At 42.6% G+C, this 23,198-nt stretch overlaps 1 protein-coding gene across 13 annotated transcripts in view; it reads right to left on the reverse strand.

Moving 5' to 3' along the window:
• The window catches only part of stat4 (signal transducer and activator of transcription 4), an 85,956-nt gene extending 63,266 nt beyond the window's left edge, over positions 1-22,690 (reverse strand). For 2 of the 13 annotated variants that reach the window (XM_067228768.1, XM_067228731.1), the window contains exons 1-6: positions 22,155-22,688; positions 21,762-21,893; positions 11,684-11,819; positions 9,909-10,007; positions 9,371-9,478; positions 8,758-8,836 (exon numbers count right to left, since the gene is read on the reverse strand). In XM_067228768.1, the coding sequence (XP_067084869.1) occupies positions 8,758-8,836; positions 9,371-9,478; positions 9,909-10,007; positions 11,684-11,819; positions 21,762-21,889 (550 nt within the window). In that variant the 5' untranslated portion in view covers positions 21,890-21,893; positions 22,155-22,688. Of the gene's footprint in view, positions 1-8,757; positions 8,837-9,370; positions 9,479-9,908; positions 10,008-10,279; positions 11,649-11,683; positions 11,820-21,761; positions 21,894-22,154 lie in introns of those variants that run through there. The other 11 variants (XM_067228749.1, XM_067228758.1, XM_067228805.1 and 8 more) reach the window with 9 other exon arrangements.
• Positions 22,691-23,198: the final 508 nt, after the last annotated feature.

Consider the following 23,198-nt stretch of genomic DNA (forward strand, 5'->3'; position numbering starts at 1 on the left):
AAGACAATTGGAGCAATGGCTGATTTTAATTTATTTATTTTTTCTTCACAAATTGTCACTATAGAGAAATCCATGCGGCAGACATTCTTGGTTCTTGAGATGTTTTTGTTCCCCATGAGCAATTAGGCATGCATACCAACTTTCAGACATTTTGAACTGATGGGGTCAAAATGCCATCTTTTTGTGACAAAGTGACAACTTTGAGACGTGGTCTGTAGGGCAACTTATGCCCTAAGTTGGTTCTCAACCTTTTTTCCCACTGTGCTGCATTACAGTCCAAGTGCAAGTCTCAGGGGCCACATTTAATTTACATAGAACACCATCAATGCAAATGTACCAGATTTAATTTTATGGTTAGACTATTAGCTGTTAATACTATGACATATGTTCACAGACTAGAGTTTTACATTTTTGAGTTTGAGACTACTCACCATTAATGGGACACCTGATGTTGTCGGGAGCTGACCAACTGAGTGAAATGCACACGGAAGCGGGACTTGATGCGGAGAGAATGTGCTGTTCACAAATATATGTTGAGCCAAATATGGAAAGCACTTTAGCATTTAGTAATCTAAGGTTCCACATTTCCGCATCTGATGATGCTTGCTGCACTGTATGGGTGTTTCATCTTGCCTGAAGATCCATCAGTTCATCTTCAAGTGATTGGCGGAGCAAACCGAAAGTTTCAGCCAAGGCCTTGATTTTTTCCACAGGGAAAGTGAATGGCTCTCTGAAATGTCCAGCAAATTTTTGTTTCTCAAAATCTGAGTCAGTTTCCATAACCTTCATGAGGTATCCATCAGCTAACTTGCTGCACAGTGCTTGCTGGTGGACAATACAATGAAATGCTAACAAGTCAATAGAATTTCTACACATTTCAGCAACAAGACCCTTGTGTTTTCCCGTCATTGCGGGTGTGCTGTCAGTAGTGACTGAGACAACAGAGGATGCCAATATGTTCCTTTCTTTGCAAGCTTCACTAAGTGCTCTATGAATGTCCTCCCCCCTTGTTCGTTCATGAAGCAATTTCAATGACAATAAATCTCTGTTACCTCAAACGTTCCTGAATTTACAAATCTCATCCAAATGCAAAGTTGAGAAGCGTCTCCGATGTCTGTTGATTCATCTGTTGCTAAACTGAGTGCTGAAGCTGTGGCGAGCTTAGCTTTTAGTTCTGTCAAGTTCTCTGACATGTCTGAAATTCTATGTGTCTTAACTGAGCTGCACATTTTTTCGCTCTTGTTGCTCAGATCATCAAACAGACATTGTGATTCCAGAAAACAGTTTTTAACCCTTGTGTTATCTTCGGGTCATTCTGACCCATCAGTCATTGTGACCAGTCGTATTGCGACAAATTTACCGCATACAAAAACAAAGTGAAGCATTTTCTTTTAACCGTTGGGCTGTCTCAGACCCCCCACATTGCAAAGGTTAAAAGAATGAGCAACAACACTGTCTTCCAAAGAATACACAACATTGCAGACAACCTGGAAGAGCAGCTTGTTACCCGACTAATGACAGCAGGACGTTTTTCTATACAGCTTGATAAGAGCACTGACGTCTGAGATTGCGACAACTTGCTGGTTTATGTCAGATATGTGTGGGAAAATGAATTTATGGAGGACTTGTTGTGTTGCTTGAATATTCCTACTGGAACCACAGGAGAACATATTTTGTGTCTTTAACGACTATGTGGTTAAGTGTGTACTTGACTGGGGCAATTGTGAAGGCGTAACGAGCGATGGGGCTGCAAATATGACAGGCAGGAAAAGCGGAGTTGTAACACAAATAAAGGAGGCAGCAGGCAAGGAAATTACATGGAATCATTGTTTCATACACCGCCAGGCATTGGCATGCAAGGGAATACCCCCCGCCCTCGACAAAACACTGAGCAAAGTTATTTGCGTTGTAAACTTCATTAAGGCCAGCGCATTTACAGGGACGGCACAACAATGTTTTCCTTAATTGGAAATGTTTTCAGGCTTTCCAAAAGTCCTTGAAGCTGTGGCTTGCACGACTCAGAAGGCCAGACCCAAGTCACTACATGTTTCCCACTGTGTTGCAGCACGTAGAAGAACATGATGTTGCGGCCACACAAGTAAAACACCTCTCTGCGCTTATTCAAACTCATCTCGCTTCGCTTATTGAGAACTTTGATCGCTATTTTCCAACAGAGAGGTATGCCATTCTGAATGATAAAAGGTGGATCCAAAATCCCTTCGAATGAGTGTCCTGTCTTTGCTTGAGTTGACGCTTAGTCCTGCAGAAGAATCCGAGTTGTTGCAGCTCAGCTGCGATTGCACTTTGCAAAGACATGGATTAGAATTACTGGCTTATTTGGACTGAAATAGAATGATCCCTTTCTTGTAAACACCTTTGTTCTAATAATTGAGGTCCGACTACGATCCGATCGACACCCCGAGATAACTCGGTCCGAGTCGGTTGATAATTCGGACATTGCATGCTTGTAAACAGTGAATTGGGCTATGAACTGGACTCTGCGTCTTTGCGCATGCTTGAGATCCCGCCGCCCTCCCCCCTCCCACCCTCCCTCCCTCCCAGGTCGTGACCCGGACGTTGAAAGAGACGATAAGTTGTCGCTGCCGGGAGCCGGCCCGGCAGAAACAAACAAACAACGCGATGGACAACCCAATAGGCAACACGCATTTCTGGACCGAAGAGCAGACGCAATTCATGCTCAACCAATAGCGCAGTTTGCATTCGCAGTACTCCTATTGTCATCATTCACGAAATGTAGAGGGACGTAGCTTCACCTTGCTCTCCGTTCGCCATCTTTCTTGAAATGTTGATGTTGTTGGTAGTGGTGAAGAGGTCAAGCGGAAATGGCTGTATCACCACTAGTTGTAATGAAAACAGCGCCACGTATCGTACTGGGATATGACATGCTTTCGGCCAATGATTCGCTGTATTCACTGCCATATATATTAGGATAATAGCAGTTGCCCCAAAAAATAGCATTGTCCGAGTAAAGCTAGATTCGAATTGATACCATCATGGAAACTTACTGACTATGGATCTGTGACCATATCATTCTGGATAAGCATTTCGTCAGAATATCCTGTCCTCAGTAGGGCCAGTATTTCTATGCTTATTCCTTTCACTACTACACATATGTGCGAATTGGGATTTTCTGTGCTCACAAAAATGAAGACAAAGCACAGAAACAGACTGAATGCTGCGCCTGATATGCGTGTTGCGCTTTCCTCCTGCACCCCGGACTGGAACGCGCTACAAAAACGCAGACAGGCCCACCTATCCCATTAGCGATGTTGAAATGTTAAGACATGTTTTGTATCATTTGTAATCTTTTTGTAATTATTTCATATTTTGTTCCAATATTGCTGGTTCAATTGAATGTTGAAAAGAAGAAGAACTGGGCAATATATATTTTTTTTTTATAGCCTACATTTAATGTACAAATAGGCACTTATTGGATACCTTATTTTAATATTGCTGGTTCAATTGCATTGTTTTTCATTGTTTAAAACTTCAGTACTAATTGTTTAGAGAGAAGTGATCACTCAGTCTGAGACAGCTTATTAACAATGGCTGTAGGCCTACAAGTTCTGAAATAACAATAAAATATAACTTATAAAATAACAATAAAATATCCTCATTAATGTTCAATAATGGTCAAATCCACCTTTATTTTGTGATTTAAGAATAATGTCTATTGGCTTGGGTCGCAAAGGCTTGTGACTTTAAAAATATTGGTCCCCAGAAAAAAAGTTGGGGAAACACTGATCTACAGTACATAATATTATAAAATAATTTTGAGAATCTGGAGAAATCTATGTGTAAGGGACAAAGGATAAAATAAGTACTGCATGCCTGTGATCTTCAGGCACTGCAAAAACAGGCATGATTCTGTAATGGAAATCATTGCATGGGCTTAGAAACACCTCCAGAACTCATTGTCTGTGAACATAGTTTGCCGTGCCCTCCACAAATGCAGGTTAAAGCTCTATCATGCAAAGAAGAATCCATATGTGAACATGATCCAGAAACACTGCCATATTATTTGGGCTAAAGCTCATTCAAAATTGACTGAGGTATAGTGCGAAAACTGTTCTTTGTTCAGACCAATTTAAATTTGAAATTATTTTTGGAAACCATGGACCCTGCGTCCTCTGGACCAAAGAGGAGAGGGACCATCCAGCCATCCGGTTATCAGTGCTCAGTTCAGAAGCCTGCATCTCTGATGGTATGGGGGTGCATTAGTGTCTATAGAATGGGCAGCTTGCACATCTGGAAAGGCACCATCAATGCTGAAAGGTATATAAAGGTTTTACAGCAACATTTTATGCATCCAGGCAACATCTTTTTCAGGGAAGGCCTTGCATATTTCAGGAAGACAATGTTAAATCACATCCTGCATATCATGCTGTTGTAACATCTGAGACGTCAGTGCTCTCATCCCAGAAGAGTCTGGGTGCTGAACTGGCTTGCCTGCAGTCCAGACCTTTCACCAGTTTAAAACATTTGGTAGATGATGAAACAAAAAATATGACAAAGAAGAACCAGGACCGTTGAGCAGCAAGAATCCTGTATCAGACACAAAAGGGACAACATCCTCTCCCACAACTGGTCTCCTCAGTTCCCAGACATATACAGACTGTTGTTAGAAGATGGAATGCTACACAGTGGTTGTTACGGCTCCCACTCCTGCCTGTAGGGTGTGTGTGTTTTGTTTGTATGTCTTGTCTTAATAGGTGTTCCTGTGTATAGTATAGGTGTTCCTGTGACAGTGCTGGTGATGACGTCGGAGTGTGCGCCCCGACGTCGAGATCCGGAACTGGCGCGGCTGTGTCTAATCAGGCCAAATAAGACACTGTCGTCACGCATAAATGTGTTCTGTTTTGTCGTATGAGAGGAGGGGAGTCGCGCTGGGCGGCTGTTTTTTTTGTCCAGATGTGTAAGAAGATAGTGTAGACTCATGGGTATACTCCTCAACACGTAGATAACTGATGTTATGCACAGTAGTTTAGGAGTGGTTCCACCTGAACCCTTTGTAACTTAGAGTTTAGAGTAGTCAGGTTAGAATTGAAATGCTAGTAGGTAGTTAATGGTTTTCCAACAGGGCCGTTTCGGTCCTTAGCATAGTGCACTTTGTTTGTCTCAATGGGAATCGCTCATAGTCCCTTCTCCGTGTCTTTTTGTTCTGGTACGTCCCTTGTCTATTTGTCATTGTATTTTCACTACGGCTTGGTGCGGCTTGCCAATACCTTTTCGCAGCTATGATAATAAATGTACATAACCCATCCGTAAGACCCCGCTGCATTGCTTGTGCCTCCCTACACCGTTGACACCCTCCGCTGGCACAGTACTGACAGTCAAACATTGTTACCTTTAACATTGTACGTAACAGTGGTGAACATGTCCTTGTTCAAACCTTTTTGAGACGGAGTCAGGTGGCTGAGCGGTTAGGGAATTGGGCTAGTAATCCGAAGGTTGCTGGTTCGATTCCGGCCGTGAAAAATGACGTTGTGTCCTTGGGCAAGGCACTTCACCCTACTTGCCTCGGGGGGAATGTCCCTGTACTTACTGTAAGTCGCTCTGGATAAGAGCGTCTGCTAAATGACTAAATGTAAATGTGTTGCTCCCATCAAATTCAAAATTACAGTATTTTTTCCTTAAAATTGTATATTTAATCAGTTTAAACATTTGATAAGTCCCAACTTTTTTGGAATTGGGGTTGTACATTTCAGTCATTTTATATTATATTCCTTTTTGCTGAATATATGTATCCTTCACATACATACCGAGTTTTAAGTCAATTGGAGTCATGGTTCATAAGAAGATATTTGTACGTTTGCCCAAATTTTCACCGTACATGGCGGACTGTATGGCTACTCTGTTCCCCGTGAGAAATAATGCATATATAGCAATTTTCAGACATTTAAAACTGATGGGGTGGAAATGTCATCACTTTGAAAATTGACAAATGGGGCGTGGCCTGTAGCACCACCTATGGGCAATGGTGGGCCATTTGTGGTGAGGTAGTTACTCCTGGCCTATACTTTCAATGTTTCAGAATTTGGAAAACGTTTTACCATTGAATACAAAATCCACCAAGGTCCACCAGAGCCTTTGCTTCAAGCCAAGGAGGGAGGGGTGGGGGCTTGGTCTGGGCAGCCTTGCCAGAAGGTTTGGGATGTGTGTGCGTTGCTCCAAGCTTGCGTGTTTGAAAGGGGCCTGCATGTGTCAGTGAGAATTTGGAGCGCACGCACACTGTGGAGCGGTGTGATTGAAGGCTAATTTTAACCAAAAATCTGCATTAAAGTTAAGAACGTGAAGATGCAGTTTAACTGGTTATGTAACGTTGGATAGAAAGTTGAATTGTCACTATCAGCTCACAGCAGCCACGTACTGTGCAGTAGGCTAATTAGCAATAAATTAAAACAGGTCAGGGGGCGGCACCAGGGGCGGTTCTACACGGGGGCCTACAGGGGCCCCTGTAAAAATGATCGTCTCTTCCAATTTAAGCCAATCACATTAACGTGTCTATGTGGACTTCAACAACCTGCTATAATAACGGACATTGTCTCCTTCAGATCACAAGCAATGTCGTCTGGTAGCATGTAGGTGAAATATTGCTTGTTAATCTTATTAAACCGATTATCATACGTTATTGAATATTCTTGAGAATGGCAGCATCCATGTTTAGTCATTTTAAGTGTTTCCTAGGCTAACATTTAGCAAGCTAGCTGTGATTGGCTAAAATTGGAAGAGACGATCTGATAGGCTGCAGAGAATATCTTTTAGAAAAAATGCATTTGTGAATCTAAACGCATCAGGAAAGTTCCAAAAATCCACACACAAATGCAGGGATTTGTAACTCGTGTTTGTCCGATTTGTAACTCGTGTTCGTCAGGTTTCAAACAAATGTAATGGGGTCATTTATTTGTGAATCACGAAATACATTTGTGAATCGCTTACATTTATTTGTGAATCGTGAAATACATTTGTGAATCGCGTTACATTTATTTGTGAATCGTGAAATACATTTGTGAATCGCGTTACGTTTGTTTGTGAATTATGAAACTAATCTAACTCCAGATCTACATGCCTCAGAGTGCGCAGGCAAGCGTCAAGGAGGCACACGTGTGCTCGCCGACCAGATACTGAGTGTTGAGCGAGCAAATCCGGATTCCTTATTGTACTAGGCGACTTTAACAAAGGCAATGTCACCCATGATCTCCCCAAATACAGATAATTAATTAAATGCACTACCATAGAAGGGAAAACTCTGGATCACTGCTACACTACAGTCAGTAGAGCCTACCACACCGTCCCCCGAGCAGCACTGGGACACTCTGACCACGCCATGGTCCACCTAATTCCTGCATACAGGCAGAAACTAAAGCTCTGTAAACCTGCTGTGAGGACATCAAAACAGTGGACCAGTGAGGCTATGGAGGAACTGCGGGCGTGCTTGGACTGTACTGACTGGGATACGTTCACGACTGCTACCAATAGTCTGGATGAACTCACAGAGGCTGTGACGTCGTACATCAGCTTCTGTGAGGACTGCTGTATTCCAACAGGCACTAGGGTGAACTTCAACAACAACAAGCCCTGGTTCTCAGCAAAGCGCAGAAAGTTGAGGTTGGAGAAGGAGCAAGCGTTTAGGAATGGGGATAGAGACAGATTCAAGGAGTCGAAGAACAGGTTTAGCAAAGTGGTGAGAGAGGCTAAACGACTGTACTCAGAGAGACTAAAACACCAGTTCTCTGCTAACGACTGTGCTTCTGTTTGGTGAGGGCTCAGGCAGATTACAAACTACAAGCCCAGAGCCCCCCACACCACTAACGACTCTCACCTGGCCAATGACCTGAACGAATTATACTGCAGATTCTCAAGACAATTGGACTGTCCTGTACTACATCTTACCTCCCAAGAGGCCTCCCCCCCCCCCACCACTGACTATAGGTGGGAAGCTGACAACCTGGTGACCAACTTAGAGCTCAATGCTCTTAAGACAGTGGAGATGAATGTGGACTTCCGGAAGAACACAGCCGCACTCACACTCACCCCCATCACCCTGTGCGGTCCATCAGGACCAAAACCTCACGCCACAAGAACAGTTTCTTTCCATCTGCTACTGGCCTCTTCAACAAGGCCAAGGACTCCCACTGACATTTAACTATTATCTATGACAAGTCCATATGACACCCATTGCACTATGCACAAGCCACCGTGATCTATTTTGCACCTTATTATTCTTTTTATATATATTTAAATTGTTTTAATTTTTGGATTGTTTAGTTCTTAGAATGAGTTACAATATTGTATTTTTTACTTTTAATTCAAGATCCGTATATGTTTATTGTTTGCACCTTCCTGCCAAATCAAATTCTGTGTTTGTGTAAACCTACAAGGCGATTAAACCAAATTCTGATTCTGATCAGCCTTTGATATGAAAAGGGTGACCAGTGTTCAATTCAATATTAATAGCATTTTCATATTCATAGTTCCATACCCTACAACAAACACTTCACCATCACAATGGTTATTAAATTACCGCGCCAATGATGCAAATTATTTACAGTTATAATGGGATTTCGCTTCCTATATTGTATGTGTGTACATGACATAAATACAATAATCAAAATACATTCTAAAGCTAGCTAACCAGTGCAATTATGGGTGTGATGTGTGGTATTCTAGGTTTTTGTAAACAAGACAGTGGAATGTTACAGAAATAAAGCCACGCACATACACACACAGGCTCACCTCGAGACTGAAGGGTTTTAAAACGGAAATCAAAGTCATCTTGCATGTCCTCTAAATATTTTACAGCTTGGTCCATCATCTGTAGAAATTAAACAATGAGGAAAACCAAAGACTGTTTTACTTATTGGTCCCCAACCATACCCCCTGGTAACCCTTAAATTAGACCTGTCACCTACACCAAGATTGTGAAAACAGCTGCAAGCAACAGTTGATCAACAGCTGGTCTGTTCCTCAATGCTAATGGCATTTTTCTTTTGCATGGATAATGAGGATGCGTTCTCAAGGAAACACTAAACCTTTTGAGGGTGGTGAACTCCATTCTTCTCTTTTACAACTAGGGCTCAGAAGATAAATGAATTACAGTTGTTGTGTTCTACAGTGTTGTGTTCTAAGATTTTGAGCATTTTATTTAATCATAAATTCTTATGAAATCTTATGAAAAGTTGCATGTCCAACACTGGATGATCTATGTTTATTTGATTGCTGATCTATGTTTACTCTTTCTGCTTCTAAGCAAGAGCATAGTATTAATTGTTAGTATTACTGTGTAAGTAGAATGCAGCCTGTCAAATGTCTGAACACTTCTAGTTAGAACAGCAGAGAACTTGGTTACCTGCACACTACTCCTTATCACAGCAACTCTGTTGTCCATGTTCTTCTGCCTCTCCATGGCCTCCGAGTTCTGCATTGACTTTTCTAAAGGACCCTGTGAAAGATTACCCTGTAATAGTTTTTTCAATGTTCTTACTACACCATCTAATCAACTCTAAATGATGGCAAAAACTGCATGAAAAAAGACAGGTGTATCACATTACTAGCATTCCATTAACAGCTATATCCTTGCATCTAAACATTACTCTTAGAATAGGCTATGAAGGCATATGGAGTAAAACGTTTCTTTTTTCCAATGTCCATTTTTATCATGCAAAGAGATTTTTGGGAAAAGAGACTGAATTCTGAATACTTTCTGGCCGTGGTACTTTCACCTGTCATTTAACAACTAGTGATGTTAAATAGATTATGTCAACTAATACTGAACAGAATAAATAATTCCCAGCTACCAGTTTAACATCTCATTCTTAAATTATCAGGAATGGAAAATTAAAGAGTGAATAAAGGAATATCTCTGTCTCCATAATAATATGTCATACCTGCTCCTGCATACAGGCCGTTGAGATGATACGTCGCTCCTCTCGAAGGCAGGTAGAAATCACTCCCGCCATGAGCTGAGGGTTATCCTTATATTTCCTCTAAGCAGGGAAAATAAATGGACAGAATGGACATTAAATTAATACACATTCTGTACACAAATAGTAATCATGTTGCCTAACTGACACGTTTGGTGACAGGTTTCCAAGCAACATGCACCTGTGCATTTCACTGTCCATGCCATTCTATTCACAAGCTATTGCCATCGCCATTCATGCCTTCTGGCAAGTGCAAGCAATTTAACAGTAGACTTTATGTAAAAATATGATAGAAATATCATGACCCGTATCAGATTCAAGACCCTGGTACTGACCTTCGGAGCAGTGAACGGGACTGCTGCCGACTACATCAAGTACCTCCTCCAGCCTTACACCCCCACCCGCCACCTACAGTCGTCTTCTGATAACCGTCTGGTGGTCCCACCTCTCAAGAGCGCCCGCTCCCAACCCAAGCTCTTCTCCTGTCTGGCCCCCCAATGGTGGAATCAACTCCCCACTTCCATCAGAGACACTGACTGTCTCCCCACCTTCAAGAAAAGGCTTAAGACGCACTTGTTCCGGGAGTACAACGGTACTTAGAAATGATTTGCTGGACCTGATGTTAGCTTCCCCCAGGAACACAATGACTCTTACTGAGAGACTTGTTGCTCTTGTTGGTTAGTTGTAACTGATTTAACTTCTTGTACTCGCTGTGAATTATATTATTGTTGCTTGCTCTTTTTTCTACAGGTACACTTGCACTTTTGAGGTTCATGTTGTTTAATTTGTAACTTGTTTAACTACATGCTCTTATGGTTCTCCCCATTGGCACTTATTTGCTTTTCACAATGTATGCTTCATGTTTGGCTATTCGCAATGTTTTGGGGCTATCTCGTTGTTATGATCAGTGACTTATACTCTTTTGTAAAGCTCTCTCTTGGGAGTCGCTTTGGATAAAAGCGTCTGCTAAATGAATACATGTAAATGTAAAAGAAATAAGCAAGACTTCTACACTAACAATTTAAGGAGTAAGAAGTTGATGTTTTGTCATGACAAAAATTGTGCCTACAGAAATAATGTTAAATGCTGAGGTTGCTTGAGCAAACAATGCTATCATAGACAAACAATTCTTGTATTCTAAATTTGACAAATTCTCAAAACATTTTAAGTTACTATTACGAACTGCTGTGATAAAATAATTTTTTCACATAACATGTTTCTGTTTGTATGTTTATACAATTGGCAGGTGCTAAAGGGGACTGAAAACAAAAGTGCCCTGTAAACATTCAGAGCTGAAGTTCCTCTACCCTGCACCAAACCTCTAAATCTGCGCTTTCACACTTCCTCTTGAAAAACATCATATTATGTACACACAAGCACAGGAAATAGCTGTTAAAACCTCAAGGTTCCACGTTGGTATGCTAAATGTATTTCTTTCCTGTCAGTTGATGAGAAACTGTTCCAAGAATTAAACCACACCCCTGTGAACATGAATAAAAAAATTCCAATGCTTATGAAGAGCCTCTTTTTTTCTATTCAAATCTCATGGAAACTATGCCATTCAGTTTCAAGTGAAAGTATCAGAGTACATTACTGCAATGTCTGAGCATTATTACTCTTTACATACTATAATAAAGATATCATAAAAACATAATAAAGAACTGACATTGAAAATACATTTGTATTCTCGCTATCAGACATTGTAAAATGTATTGTAGGTTTAATTAATAAGTTGGCACCTGTAATTGCTGGTTGATGATTTTCAAATTGTGTCTTTGCAGGAAGTTCAGCTCCTGGGAACAGTGTCTCTCCAGTTGAGATAGGAGATTTCTGAGGAGAACTGTAGCCATGGACTCATAGTTTGCAGCTGTGTCCCTGAGAGCACAGATTTGACAGTGTTCTGTATCACATTCACAAGTCGTTAAAGTGCACATTCTCAGATTTTATTAAAGGGTATTTTCATCAATTCTGGTTTCAACATGTAGAAATGACCTTTTACACAGCCCCCCATTTGAGGGCATGATAATGTTTGGGACAAAATGTTAAACAGGTGTCTGTGATGAAAGTTGTATTCGTTGTAGGATTATGATAACCTGTGTGAGTGTCTTGCAGCAGTTTGTCATTATGAGGACCAGATTTGTAATGAAAGTCAAGCAAGCCATTATAAGACTGAGAAACAAGAAGTACGAGACATTTGCCAAATCTTGGCTGTTTGCTGCATGTCTTTCCCTCTCTCTCCCTCTCCCTGCCTGCTGGCCTTTCCTGGCACACTTCACTTAGAAACTGTCCAATAAAGCATGAAAAAGGTGCTGGGAGAGACCAAAATGAACAGAGTGATGGAAAGAGCAAAGTATGGAGGCAAAAAAGACTACCAAATACCACCTCATCTGTGAAATGTGGTGTTATGGTCTCTGGGCATGTATGAGTAATTGTGTTGTTAAGGACACAAACCCGGGTCCACTGACTCACAAACGCGACCACTACCTCTGAACACCATGAAAAACAGCATTGTCACTGAAAAGTTCACTCTTTCCTGCCACGGGTGGGTGGTATTTGGCCAACGGGCTGCCAGGCCCATGGCTGACAAGGCCCCCTTGTCACACCAGGTAAAGGCACCTGGTGTAACAGATGTCATCACAAGGGTTGCCAACTTTGTCGCTATGAAATACAGGGCAAAAGGTGGCCTGCCGCAGAAGTGCGGGTTTGGTTTTGTGTGTATATAAAGTGTATCGTTTTAAGCCATTTCTCATAATGGTAGCTAATTGGCGAATTGGCGCATTTACTTAACGTATACTGATGCGTGTGAGGGGGGGCTGTGATTGGATGATGACAGGAGTTGGTGATCATTCTCAAGTGTCGTGATCAGCACCAGTGTTTCTTCTAGGAGTTTTTTTTCTGAGGCAAGGGGGGGGGGGCTTTTTCTTTTCCTTAAAGATTTAGGGGCATCCGACACTGGAATGCAAACCCATGCCACCAACTCACAAACGCAATGACCACCTCTTAACACTGTGTAAAAACAACTATTCCACAGAAAAGCCTGCTCTTCAATGGTTCAACAATGAACAAGGCAATGCCTTCTACGCCAACACAACTAAAATCCTGTAGTTTGTAAGTAGCCTAAACAGAGTTGACTAGGGCCAATACATCAGCTGGTCAAAAGACTGTTTCAGTCACAGTTGTATAAACTAGATGACTGAAACCAGCTAGCTACTGTACTTGTGACTGGACAACTAGTTACCTAAAGTTGTTATCAAAGCTAAGATAAAATACAGCCACTAAATGACAACGTTATACTTGATTCCAGTGACGGCTGGTGACTCAAAGAATTTGGGAGGACAGGAGGACAAGCACCAGCTATGTAGTGTAACATGTTCAAGTACTTATGTTCAAATGTATCATTAATCCAACTAGCAACCTAATGCAAATGTATATAACAAGGGTAAGGTAATGTAATTAAAGTAATCTCGCCCATCTGCTGCTAGCTAGCTACTCAGTACTGCCACTGAAGATGACAAGGCTACTTTAATAAATTACACTCTAAAACCAAGAAATAATATACTTCCTCCGTCTCCTGAAATTTGAAAAAACTAATTTGAGTTGAATAACATTACAAAAATGCTCAACTAATACTCGATCAATTTAGCAGGATAAGAGCGTCTGCTAAAATGACTTAATATCCAACAACAAATGTCAACAAACTTCCCAACGCAGAGAGTACACCCAATTGAAGTCTTTTCCCACAATAATGCTCTGTGGATTCTATTTTATGATTGGATGGATGGATGTCAGTCCATACTTCGAAAGCTTTGGTTGGTGGGAGGATGTCCTTCGGAAGTTTTATCAAATTCAGCAGAAAAGCCACCAAACAGGAAGTGAAGTCATATCTCAGTAGTTCTTTGAGGCAGTGACACCAAATTTGGTACGCCGCCTCGGAACCTTATTCTGAGGATGTCCTCCAAAGATTGTGTCATGTGACTAAAAGGGGGCATGGCAGGAATCATAATTTTTGTTCAATGTTTACCAAATTTGGCACAGATGATCTTTAGACCCAGTTTGAAAAAAAGGAATCAGATGGATTTTCAATTTTCAAAAACGTTTGTTCGGTAGAGCCGATCAAAGGCGGCGGGGAAGACGCCAAACGAGACGTGAGAGCATATCTCAGCAACCATTTGTCCGATTGTCATCAAACTTGGGTTCCATCATTCCCACGAGGAGCAGAGGAGGGCTGCGGTGTTACACAAGTGCTATGGTGCCATGTCCTGCTCTGGACTGCTTGGCCCCTCCATTGCTGCTTGCAGCTATATTCTTTATTTGTTTTTATAGAAGATACACGGGTTAGTAAGACGTTAACAGTACAGTAGTCTTTTAGCTTGGTTAGCCATCGATTGTTCTTTGCGTGCGTGTTTGTACAAAGAAAAACCTTTTATCATGCATCGATTTCTGATCCCCAAACCATCTACTACTGTCCCTGCGACAAGGGATATTAAACTCATACTCCAGAGCAGGCAGAGCGTGCTGGTCCTAGTGGAAGCACTTCCCAATCTCTACATTTACATTTAGTCATTTAGCAGACGCTCTTATCCAGAGCGACTTACAGTAAGTACAGGGACATTCCCCTGAGGCAAGTGGGGTGAAGTGCCTTGCCCAAGGACACAACGTCAGTTGGCATGACCAGGAATCGAACTGGCAACCTTCAGATTACTAGTCCAATTCCCTCACCGCTCAGCCACCTACTCTAGGTAGGCCTACCAACGTTACCGCTGCTGTGGGTGAAGGTGAGCATGGTTTGAATGACAGCACTCCAATGCAGCCTGTTCTACAAACGTACCCCATGCGCATTTTCAGCCAAGGTCCTAGGGCATCGCTCTCGAACTTGGTTAGAGTACTCAGCCAAGCTAGATGCATGTTTCTGCTTCCCCTGTCGACAATTTGGAGCCAGAAATGATAAAGTCACCTTCAGTAGACAAGGTTTTACCAATTGGAAAACGGCTATGTTTATTTTACATGAAGCTCAAAAACTATTTTGCGCTCAAATGAATGCCCAAATATTTCGCTTGCGCGCTGCGCGCCCTCGCATAAATTGTGGAGGTCCTTATCCAGCATCACATCAAATCCAAGATCATGATACCGTAATCATGATACCCCCCAGAAATGTTCACTGCCCCCCCCAGTCAAAGCAGGCTGCATCCGGCCCTGGTGAAAAGGTACCCTAATAACAGGCCCAAATAGGCGTTAGTGAGAAAATGGGTAGAGCAAAGCCATCTGGTTGGAGGTAACTAAAATCTGATTGTATGTATTTGTTAAAGTCACGTAGGTTACATAAATCTTGAAAAGAAAAATATTACATATTAAATACACATCCACACCACTCCCTGTTACTGCCAAATCATTTGAACACCATTATGCGATGCTAACTGATCCTATCAAAGCCTGCTTAATTGTTCTTTATCGCCCACCAGGCCCGCTAGCCGACTTTGTGGAGGAGCTGGACATGCTCCTCAGCGTCCTCCCGGATGATGGAACCCCCCTGATAGTCCTTGGGGACTTCAACATCCACCTCCAAGGAACTCAGGCCGTCGACTTCTTGTCTCTCCTGACCTCCTTCGACCTGACGCTGCTGAGCACACCGGCGACCCACAAGGCAGGCAAACAGCTAGACCTCATCCTGACACGTAACTGTATCACTGACTTAACCTCTGTAACCCCACTGCATATTTCTGATCACTACTTTATCCAATTCTCTATCTCTCTCCCTCCAACTCCTTCTACCTCCCCTCCCCTTGTAACTTTCCGGCGCAACCTCCGCTCCCTATCCCCCTCCCATTTCTCCTCTATTGTAACATCCTCCCTCCCCCCCATTGACGAGTTCTCGTCCCACCCCACTAACACTGCCACCGACACCTTGTTAACCACTTTAACTGCATCACTTGACTCTCTCTGTCCCCTGTCAACCAGGCCTGCACGATCTTCTCCCTCCTGCCCGTGGCTTACGGATGTTATTCGTGAAGAACGGTCCACCCTTCGGGCAGCCGAGAGGAGATGGCGCAAGTCCAAAGGCGGTCTGGACCTCGATAAGTATCACTCCCTCCTCAAATCCTTCTCTTCTCACATAACTGGTGCTAAAACCCTCTACTTTCTGAACAAAATTAACTCTGCTTCAAACCCCCACAAACTTTTCTCTACCTTCTCCACCCTTCTTAACCCACCTCCCCCACCCCCTCCCTCCACCCTGACAGCAGACGACTTCTCCTCCTTCTTTGAGAAAAAAGTCGCCGACATTAGCAGTCGGTTCCCTAAACCCACCTTTCCTACCCTCTCACCCTCCATGACTGACCCAACTAAATGTCTAAACTCTTTTTCTCCCCTGTCTGAGGCAGAGATCTCTGACCTCATTCTCTCTCATCGCCCCACCTCCTGTCCCCTTGATCCTATACCCTCCCCTCTCTTTCAAACCATCTCCCCCTCCATCATAACTTTTCTTCTCCATGTCCTAAACTCCTCTCTCACCTCTGGCACCTTCCCCTCTGCCTTCAAACAGGCTAGAGTTACCCCTCTACTCAAAAAACCCTCCCTTAACCCTGCCGTTCTCCAGAACTACAGACCGGTATCACTGTTACCCTTCCTTTCAAAAACAATTGAACGTGCTGTATCTAACCAACTGTCTAACTTTCTCTCTCAGAACAACCTGCTTGACCCCAACCAATCGGGCTTCAAGACTGGCCACTCCACAGAGACTGCCCTCCTTTCAGTCACCACTGCCCTCCAGTCTGCCAGAGCGGCTTCCAGGTCATCCGTTATCATTCTGCTGGACCTTTCTGCAGCGTTTGATACGGTTAACCACCAGATCCTGCTCGCCAGACTTTCTGAGATGGGCATCACTGGCACTGCACTCCAGTGGATCTCATCCTACCTGTCGGGAAGATCCTACCAGGTTTCCTGGGGAGGCAAACTGTCGGGCCCTCGCCAGCTCTCCACTGGTGTCCCACAGGGCTCCGTCCTTGGACCCCTCCTCTTCTCTCTGTACACCACCTCACTTGGACCAATCATCACCTCCCATGGCTTCTCCTACCACTGCTACGCTGACGACACGCAGCTGTACCTGTCGTTCCCCCCGACCGATCCGGGGATCTCAGCTAGGATTGAGGCCTGCCTCACAGACATCTCCGCCTGGATGACCGAGCACCACCTCCAGCTGAACCTCGCCAAAACAGAACTTCTCATCATCCCGGCTAAACCCTCCATCTCCCACGATCTCTCAATCACCCTGGGATCTGCGACGGTGACCCCTTCATCCTCTGCCAGGAACCTTGGGGTTACCATGGACGACGAGCTCTCCCTCACGGCCCACATTGCTGCGGTCTCCCGGTCGTGTAGATTCACCCTCTACAACATCCGGAAGATCAGGAGATACCTGTCTGAGCACTCCACCCAGCTGCTAGTCCAAGCACTCGTCCTCTCCAAGTTGGACTATTGCAACTCTCTGCTCGCTGGTCTCCCAGCATGTGCAACCCGCCCTCTTCAGAGGATTCAGAACGCGGCGGCCCGCCTGGTCTACAATCTACCCAGACGCTCCCATGTTACCCCGCTCCTCATCTCTCTCCACTGGCTACCTATCATGGCCCGTATCAGATTCAAGACCCTGGTATTGACCTTCCGAGCAGTGAACGGGACTGCACCCGTCTACATCAAGTCTCTCCTGCAGCCTTACACCCCCACCCGCCACCTACGGTCTTCTTCAGACAACCGCCTGGTGGTCCCACCGCTCAAGACCGCCCGGTCCCAACACAAGCTCTTCTCCTGTCTGGCCCCCCAGTGGTGGAATCAACTCCCCACCTCCATCAGAGACACTGACTGTCTCTCCACCTTCAAGAAAAGGCTCAAGACGCACTTGTTCCGGGAGTACAACGGTACTTAGGAACGGTTCGCTTGACCCGATGTTAGTTTCCTCAAGGATCACAATGACTCTTGCTTAGAGACTTGTTGCTCTTGTGGTTAGTGGTAACTGATTTAAATTTTTGGTTCTCGCTGTGATATATTGTTTTATTACTGTTGCTTTTTCCCACAGGTACACTTGCACTTATAGCTGTTCATGTTGTTTGGTTGTGACTTGTTTAACTACATGCTCTTATGGTTCTTCCCTTTGGCACTTACTTTGGTTGTTCACAATGTGTGCTTCATGTTTTGGCTACTCGCGATGTTTTTTGGCTATCTTGTTGTTATGATCAGTGACCTATGCACTTTGTAAAGCTCTCTCTTGGAAGTCGCTTTGGATAAAAGCGTCTGCTAAATGAATAAATGTAAATGTAAATGTAAAAAGAGATACACACAGTGATTCCTGGAAATATAGTGTATTGATACTGCAGTCCATGTGTCTTTGATGCCTTGCCCGTGATGCAGCTAGTGATTAAAATGTCATTTTGTTGATTCGGTGTTGCCTTAATTGAAGTTTGTGTGCAGTTGCATGCAGGCAGTTTTGCGGTAGATGCATTATTTCACTAACATAACAAAATTCACTGATCTATACTGAAAATAAAGTATCCACTTTATATTGTCTTGATATTACATGCTAGTCAATATTTTATCCATAGCAAAATTAAGAAAACCCTTTGAATCATATTTAAAATTGCATGTCCCACTTTTGTTCTGGCCATATCTGTGCTGGAGACTAATAGCAATACATAAATCAGATTTCTTTGTGACAATATGCCCCAAAAACGTATTTTTCATTTGCCAATTTAAATATTGTTGAGCAATTAGGTGCCCTCGTTTTATGATGCCTAGCAAAGCAATGTAAATCAAATCCCTGCAGACAAGCCATCGCAAGGGCTGTGCCCAAAAAATATAACAAATTATTATTAAAAAAAATCTATATTGCATCACTCACTGCGAGGAAGGAGAAAAATGTTGACTGCACTAGTGTGGACAAGTCAAGTGCTTTTTTTTGAAGAAGGTAGAATTCAAGAAGTCACTGCGAGGATTGCTGGATACATTTGTCAAAACTTCAAGAGACGATGTGGCTGAGCAGATGTTCAAAGCAAGTGGTTGTGAACATGCTAATATGGCAAAAATAAAGTGGTTTTAAAGTTTGTTTTTATTTGTTGACTATAACAGCAAAAACATGGAAGATAGAGAAAAGTCATGCCGTTATGTGCATGTAACCCTAGTTCATCCCCATGTATGTCAATGAGCAAGACCTAACATTTCAAGTTCGCACAGGACGATGCACCCTCCATGAAACAAGCCTAAACTGTCCTGAGTTGGTTGTGTAGCCTACACAGCATCACCTGCAATACTATAAATGCAATCAGCAATCATCGGGGCCAAGCACCAAAGGCGCAGCAAGCGCAATACAGAACCCAAAGAACATGAAGAGGATAAATAGAATGTACATGAATTAATAAAACATAACAGAAGCACAGCTGAAAATTGAGAGTTTAGGCACCGGTGTCGTTTTAAAAGTATCTATTTGGCACCGGTATCATATGTGTATATTTGTTTTTACATCACACATTTTATATCTCTAGAACACTAGGTGGCGCTGTGTTAAAAGCTCTCACATACTTAGAGGGTATGCCATGAATGACCCCTACCACACATGTTAAAGGATAAATCAATATATGATTAATTAAAAAATGGTGGACTGAAGGTTCGTCTTTTGGCATGGATCCTCTGACCATGCTGCTGATGAAGAGTACCGAGTTTCATTACGACTGATCAAAGTATGGCCGAGATACAGCCTCTGATCCCATGTTGAGTCAACATTCTTAAATTAATTTGCAACATCATAACTTTTGAACAAATATTAATATAAAAATTGTTGTTTAGAGTTGGTCCTTGAGACCCCACCGTTGGTCCATATACTATTCATGGTCATATCTATGAGTGTGTCAAATTGCATCATTTTCCTACTTATGTTCATAGGGCTGCCATAGACTCCCAGTGGGGAAGAAGAAGAAAAAGAAGAACAATTGGCCTCTAATTACAGAATAAGTGTTTCTCACTTTTGCTATTCTGATTCCGGCGGCAGACTATGGAGTCTGGTGGCCTGCAATACTTTTCACTTGAGGCAGCTGTTGGCAGAGTCCGCTTTAATGAGTTTCCCATAAGCTGTGCATTTTATGTGCCTATTTTCCCCAACGTGTGCTGCTCATCCGAGCAATACACTTATCGCATTTCAACTTCATGTCATGAATGTTTGGATGACCAGTTTGCTTTTGCAAAAAATAACTACAACCGTGTTAATGTTGAGCAGCCATTTCTATCGCCATTATGAGATGAAACTAGGATACTGATTGGGTGATCGATGGCAACATCCCGTTGCAACATGGTCACATTCATAAGCATTTTCTTTTTGCAAAAAAAGCTAATCATTTCAATTAACTTCACCTGCCTTCACCGCACATCCTTGGATCCTGTTCAGTTTACCAGCGCATTTCAACTTCCTTCTATGCCCGGTTTGCGAGAATCAAAAGTCTCATTACCTAGCTAGTCATTAACAAACTTGTCTTACTTAGGCTTCCTTGTTGAACAACATTTGAGTTGTCAGTTAAATTTTTTTTTTATCCAGCAAACCAGTTATGTTAACCAGTAAAAAAAAATACATTTCAGCTTTTTGAAGTTTTTGGTCCTAGGCTAATTTACGAATCACTATTCCGCACTTGCATATAAGCGATTCCTTGCCAGTTGCCTCTTGTTGACAAGTGTGGAGACCTCAGCTCCTGTAGCACTACAAGCACAGTATTCTTTCCAGAGAGCACTGCATTTCAAATGCTCCTTGCTGGATGCATGTCTTGCAAAGCCTTTTGTGCTTTCCGTTACTGATTTCCAGTTAGAGAAGCCAGTTTCGTTAAAGGTTTTTGTCAGCATTAGCCTAGACCCAATACTAAACTTCCAACATGAAAGGCAAAAGGCAGCATCAGCAACTACTGAATATTCCAGCCAGTCTCTACCATTAAACCAGCTTCTGCAAAACAAGTGTTTTGGAGTTTTATTAAACATCCGAGTGGGGTATGCTTGAAGTTAGGCTACACCAGGGCTCTGTTCCAAGGTTGACAGGAGCAGTCAGAGGAGCTGGGGTGGGCTGTGGGGACACTTTTCTGACCTTGCTTGCCGCCGGGCGGGTGAAGTATTCTGCAGCTGGTGGAGATGGTAGTCCTATATTAAGTTGGGGCTCATTGGTGTTGCTGGGGCTACTGGCCTCTGCTGGGGTGTGTTTGGTATATTTTGTTTTGTGTTTTAACTTCTTCTTATAATTTTTTACAAAGCCACATTCTGATATCCATCCTTATTTTGTGATGTTGAAAGTTGAGCAACCTAGCTGTGTGTTAACAGTGTTACTTTTTTCACGGTTTTAACATTGCCTACAGCCGTGAAGTTCAAATCGGATAAATAAATCTCTTGAAAAGGCACAACAAACATCAATGTCCATGGTGGTCCGATACCACTTTGTTTCAGAACAATGTTTTAATGCTGTTTGTGCAGTGGGAAAAGAGACTGGATTAGATAACAAGCTTCAAATATTTTACGTGGGAAAATCTCAAAGGTGTTTCATTACTGTCTCTATTAAAGCTAAGGGGGCATAAAATAAAACTGATGGAGCAAAGCCCCCCCCCCAGGGTGTAGGGCCTGCAAGAACCACTGTTCTATGTTCCCCTATGTTTTACTCCAATTCCAGTTATTTAGCATTTCAACCAGCTAATTATTATAATACATTTTGCTTAATCAAGTGTGCTGGATTAGGGTTGGAATGGAAACTACAGGATCATGATAGCTCTGTCTACAGGAACAGGTTTTGAAAGCCCTGTATTATACACTCACCAGTCCTGGCTCTCAATCCAGTTGGCAAGCACCTGCCGAATGTCCATAGGGAAGTTGTCATCATACAGATAGTCCACTTGCTCCAGATATTTTATTTCAAGTTGCTGAATCTGTTTCCATTGACTCATATTGCTGAATAATAGAATAGTAAAAACGAAAAGAGTAAGGGTTGAATCTATCAAAATGTTTTCATCTTTAGGCTACAATGTACTTTATTATGTAATATCCCAAAAGTCAAATGTTGAACAATACAAAGGACAGACAGACAACTAGAAGAGAAAGTAACTATTCTTATACCCGTCAAACCCTAATCATAGTCACTAAATTCTAGAAACACCATGAGATTCTTGGAGGGGGGGGTATGTTTTTTAGAAAGCATAAATCAAACCCTACCTGAGTTTTTTGGTCTGCAGGTCTCAAAATGTCGATTGAACCTATGGTATTGTCTATGGAAACTAACACAGTATGACCTCCTTTCTATGCTTCCTGTATCTTCTTTACATAGACACTCCTACCACTAAGTTGAATTTCTCAATTACATTGACACAATGAATACACTGTATGCCAGAGCCAAATGCATCATATTCTACAATGTCCCAAACTATGCTTCTATTGACTTATATTTGATAAAACAGTTTGTCAAAGTTTTATATGAAAGAGGCTACGTATAATTGTCAAGATTCATTCATCAGTTTATCAACGATGTCACTAAACTTCCGGTGGCGCTGCTCTGCGGAAGAAATTGATCGTTGTTTGATAAAATAAGAAAGTAAACAAAATGTTCACTATCCTCCTTGGAACAAAAAAATTGTCCCAGTTCTCTTTGAATGTTAGACATGTGTTTAAAATGTAATCAGCATATTGATGCACACTTTAAAGTATTTTAAATCATAATGGGGAGATCATTTTCAAAGCGAATCGAACGACATTACGTAGACCTCCGGTCGAAAGTCCTCTCTTAGTACTGTGAAAATGGCCACGCAACCCGTTCTCATTCCCAAGTCGTCAAATACCGACGCTTTGTCACGGCCCTAGGCGTCGGATGCGGACGCACAGGGTACCCTTTCGCGTCAGTATGAGACGTACTGGGGTTTCAACTGACTCCAATGTAAACCCATTCGCGGCAATATTGGACGCTTTGAGCATCATTCCCATTGGACCCTTTCGCGTCAGTATGAGACGTACTGGGGTTTCAACTGACTACAATGTAAACCCATTCGCGGCAATATTGGACGCGTTGAGCATAATTCCCATTGGATAAAAGAAGGGTGGGATGCAGAGCCATAGAAAAAGAGAGTTTAGTAGTGTGACCATATTATATATGTGATCTTATTAAGACGATGAAAGCTGTCATTCTTGCCGCGGGATATGGAACGAGGTTGCAAAGAGAACAGCACCAGCAGAAGATTTAGCCACAGAATAGGTGCATTCGACATG

Source organism: Osmerus mordax, chromosome 2, assembly GCF_038355195.1.
Source record: "Osmerus mordax isolate fOsmMor3 chromosome 2, fOsmMor3.pri, whole genome shotgun sequence".
Taxonomy (NCBI): Eukaryota; Metazoa; Chordata; class Actinopteri; order Osmeriformes; family Osmeridae; genus Osmerus; species Osmerus mordax.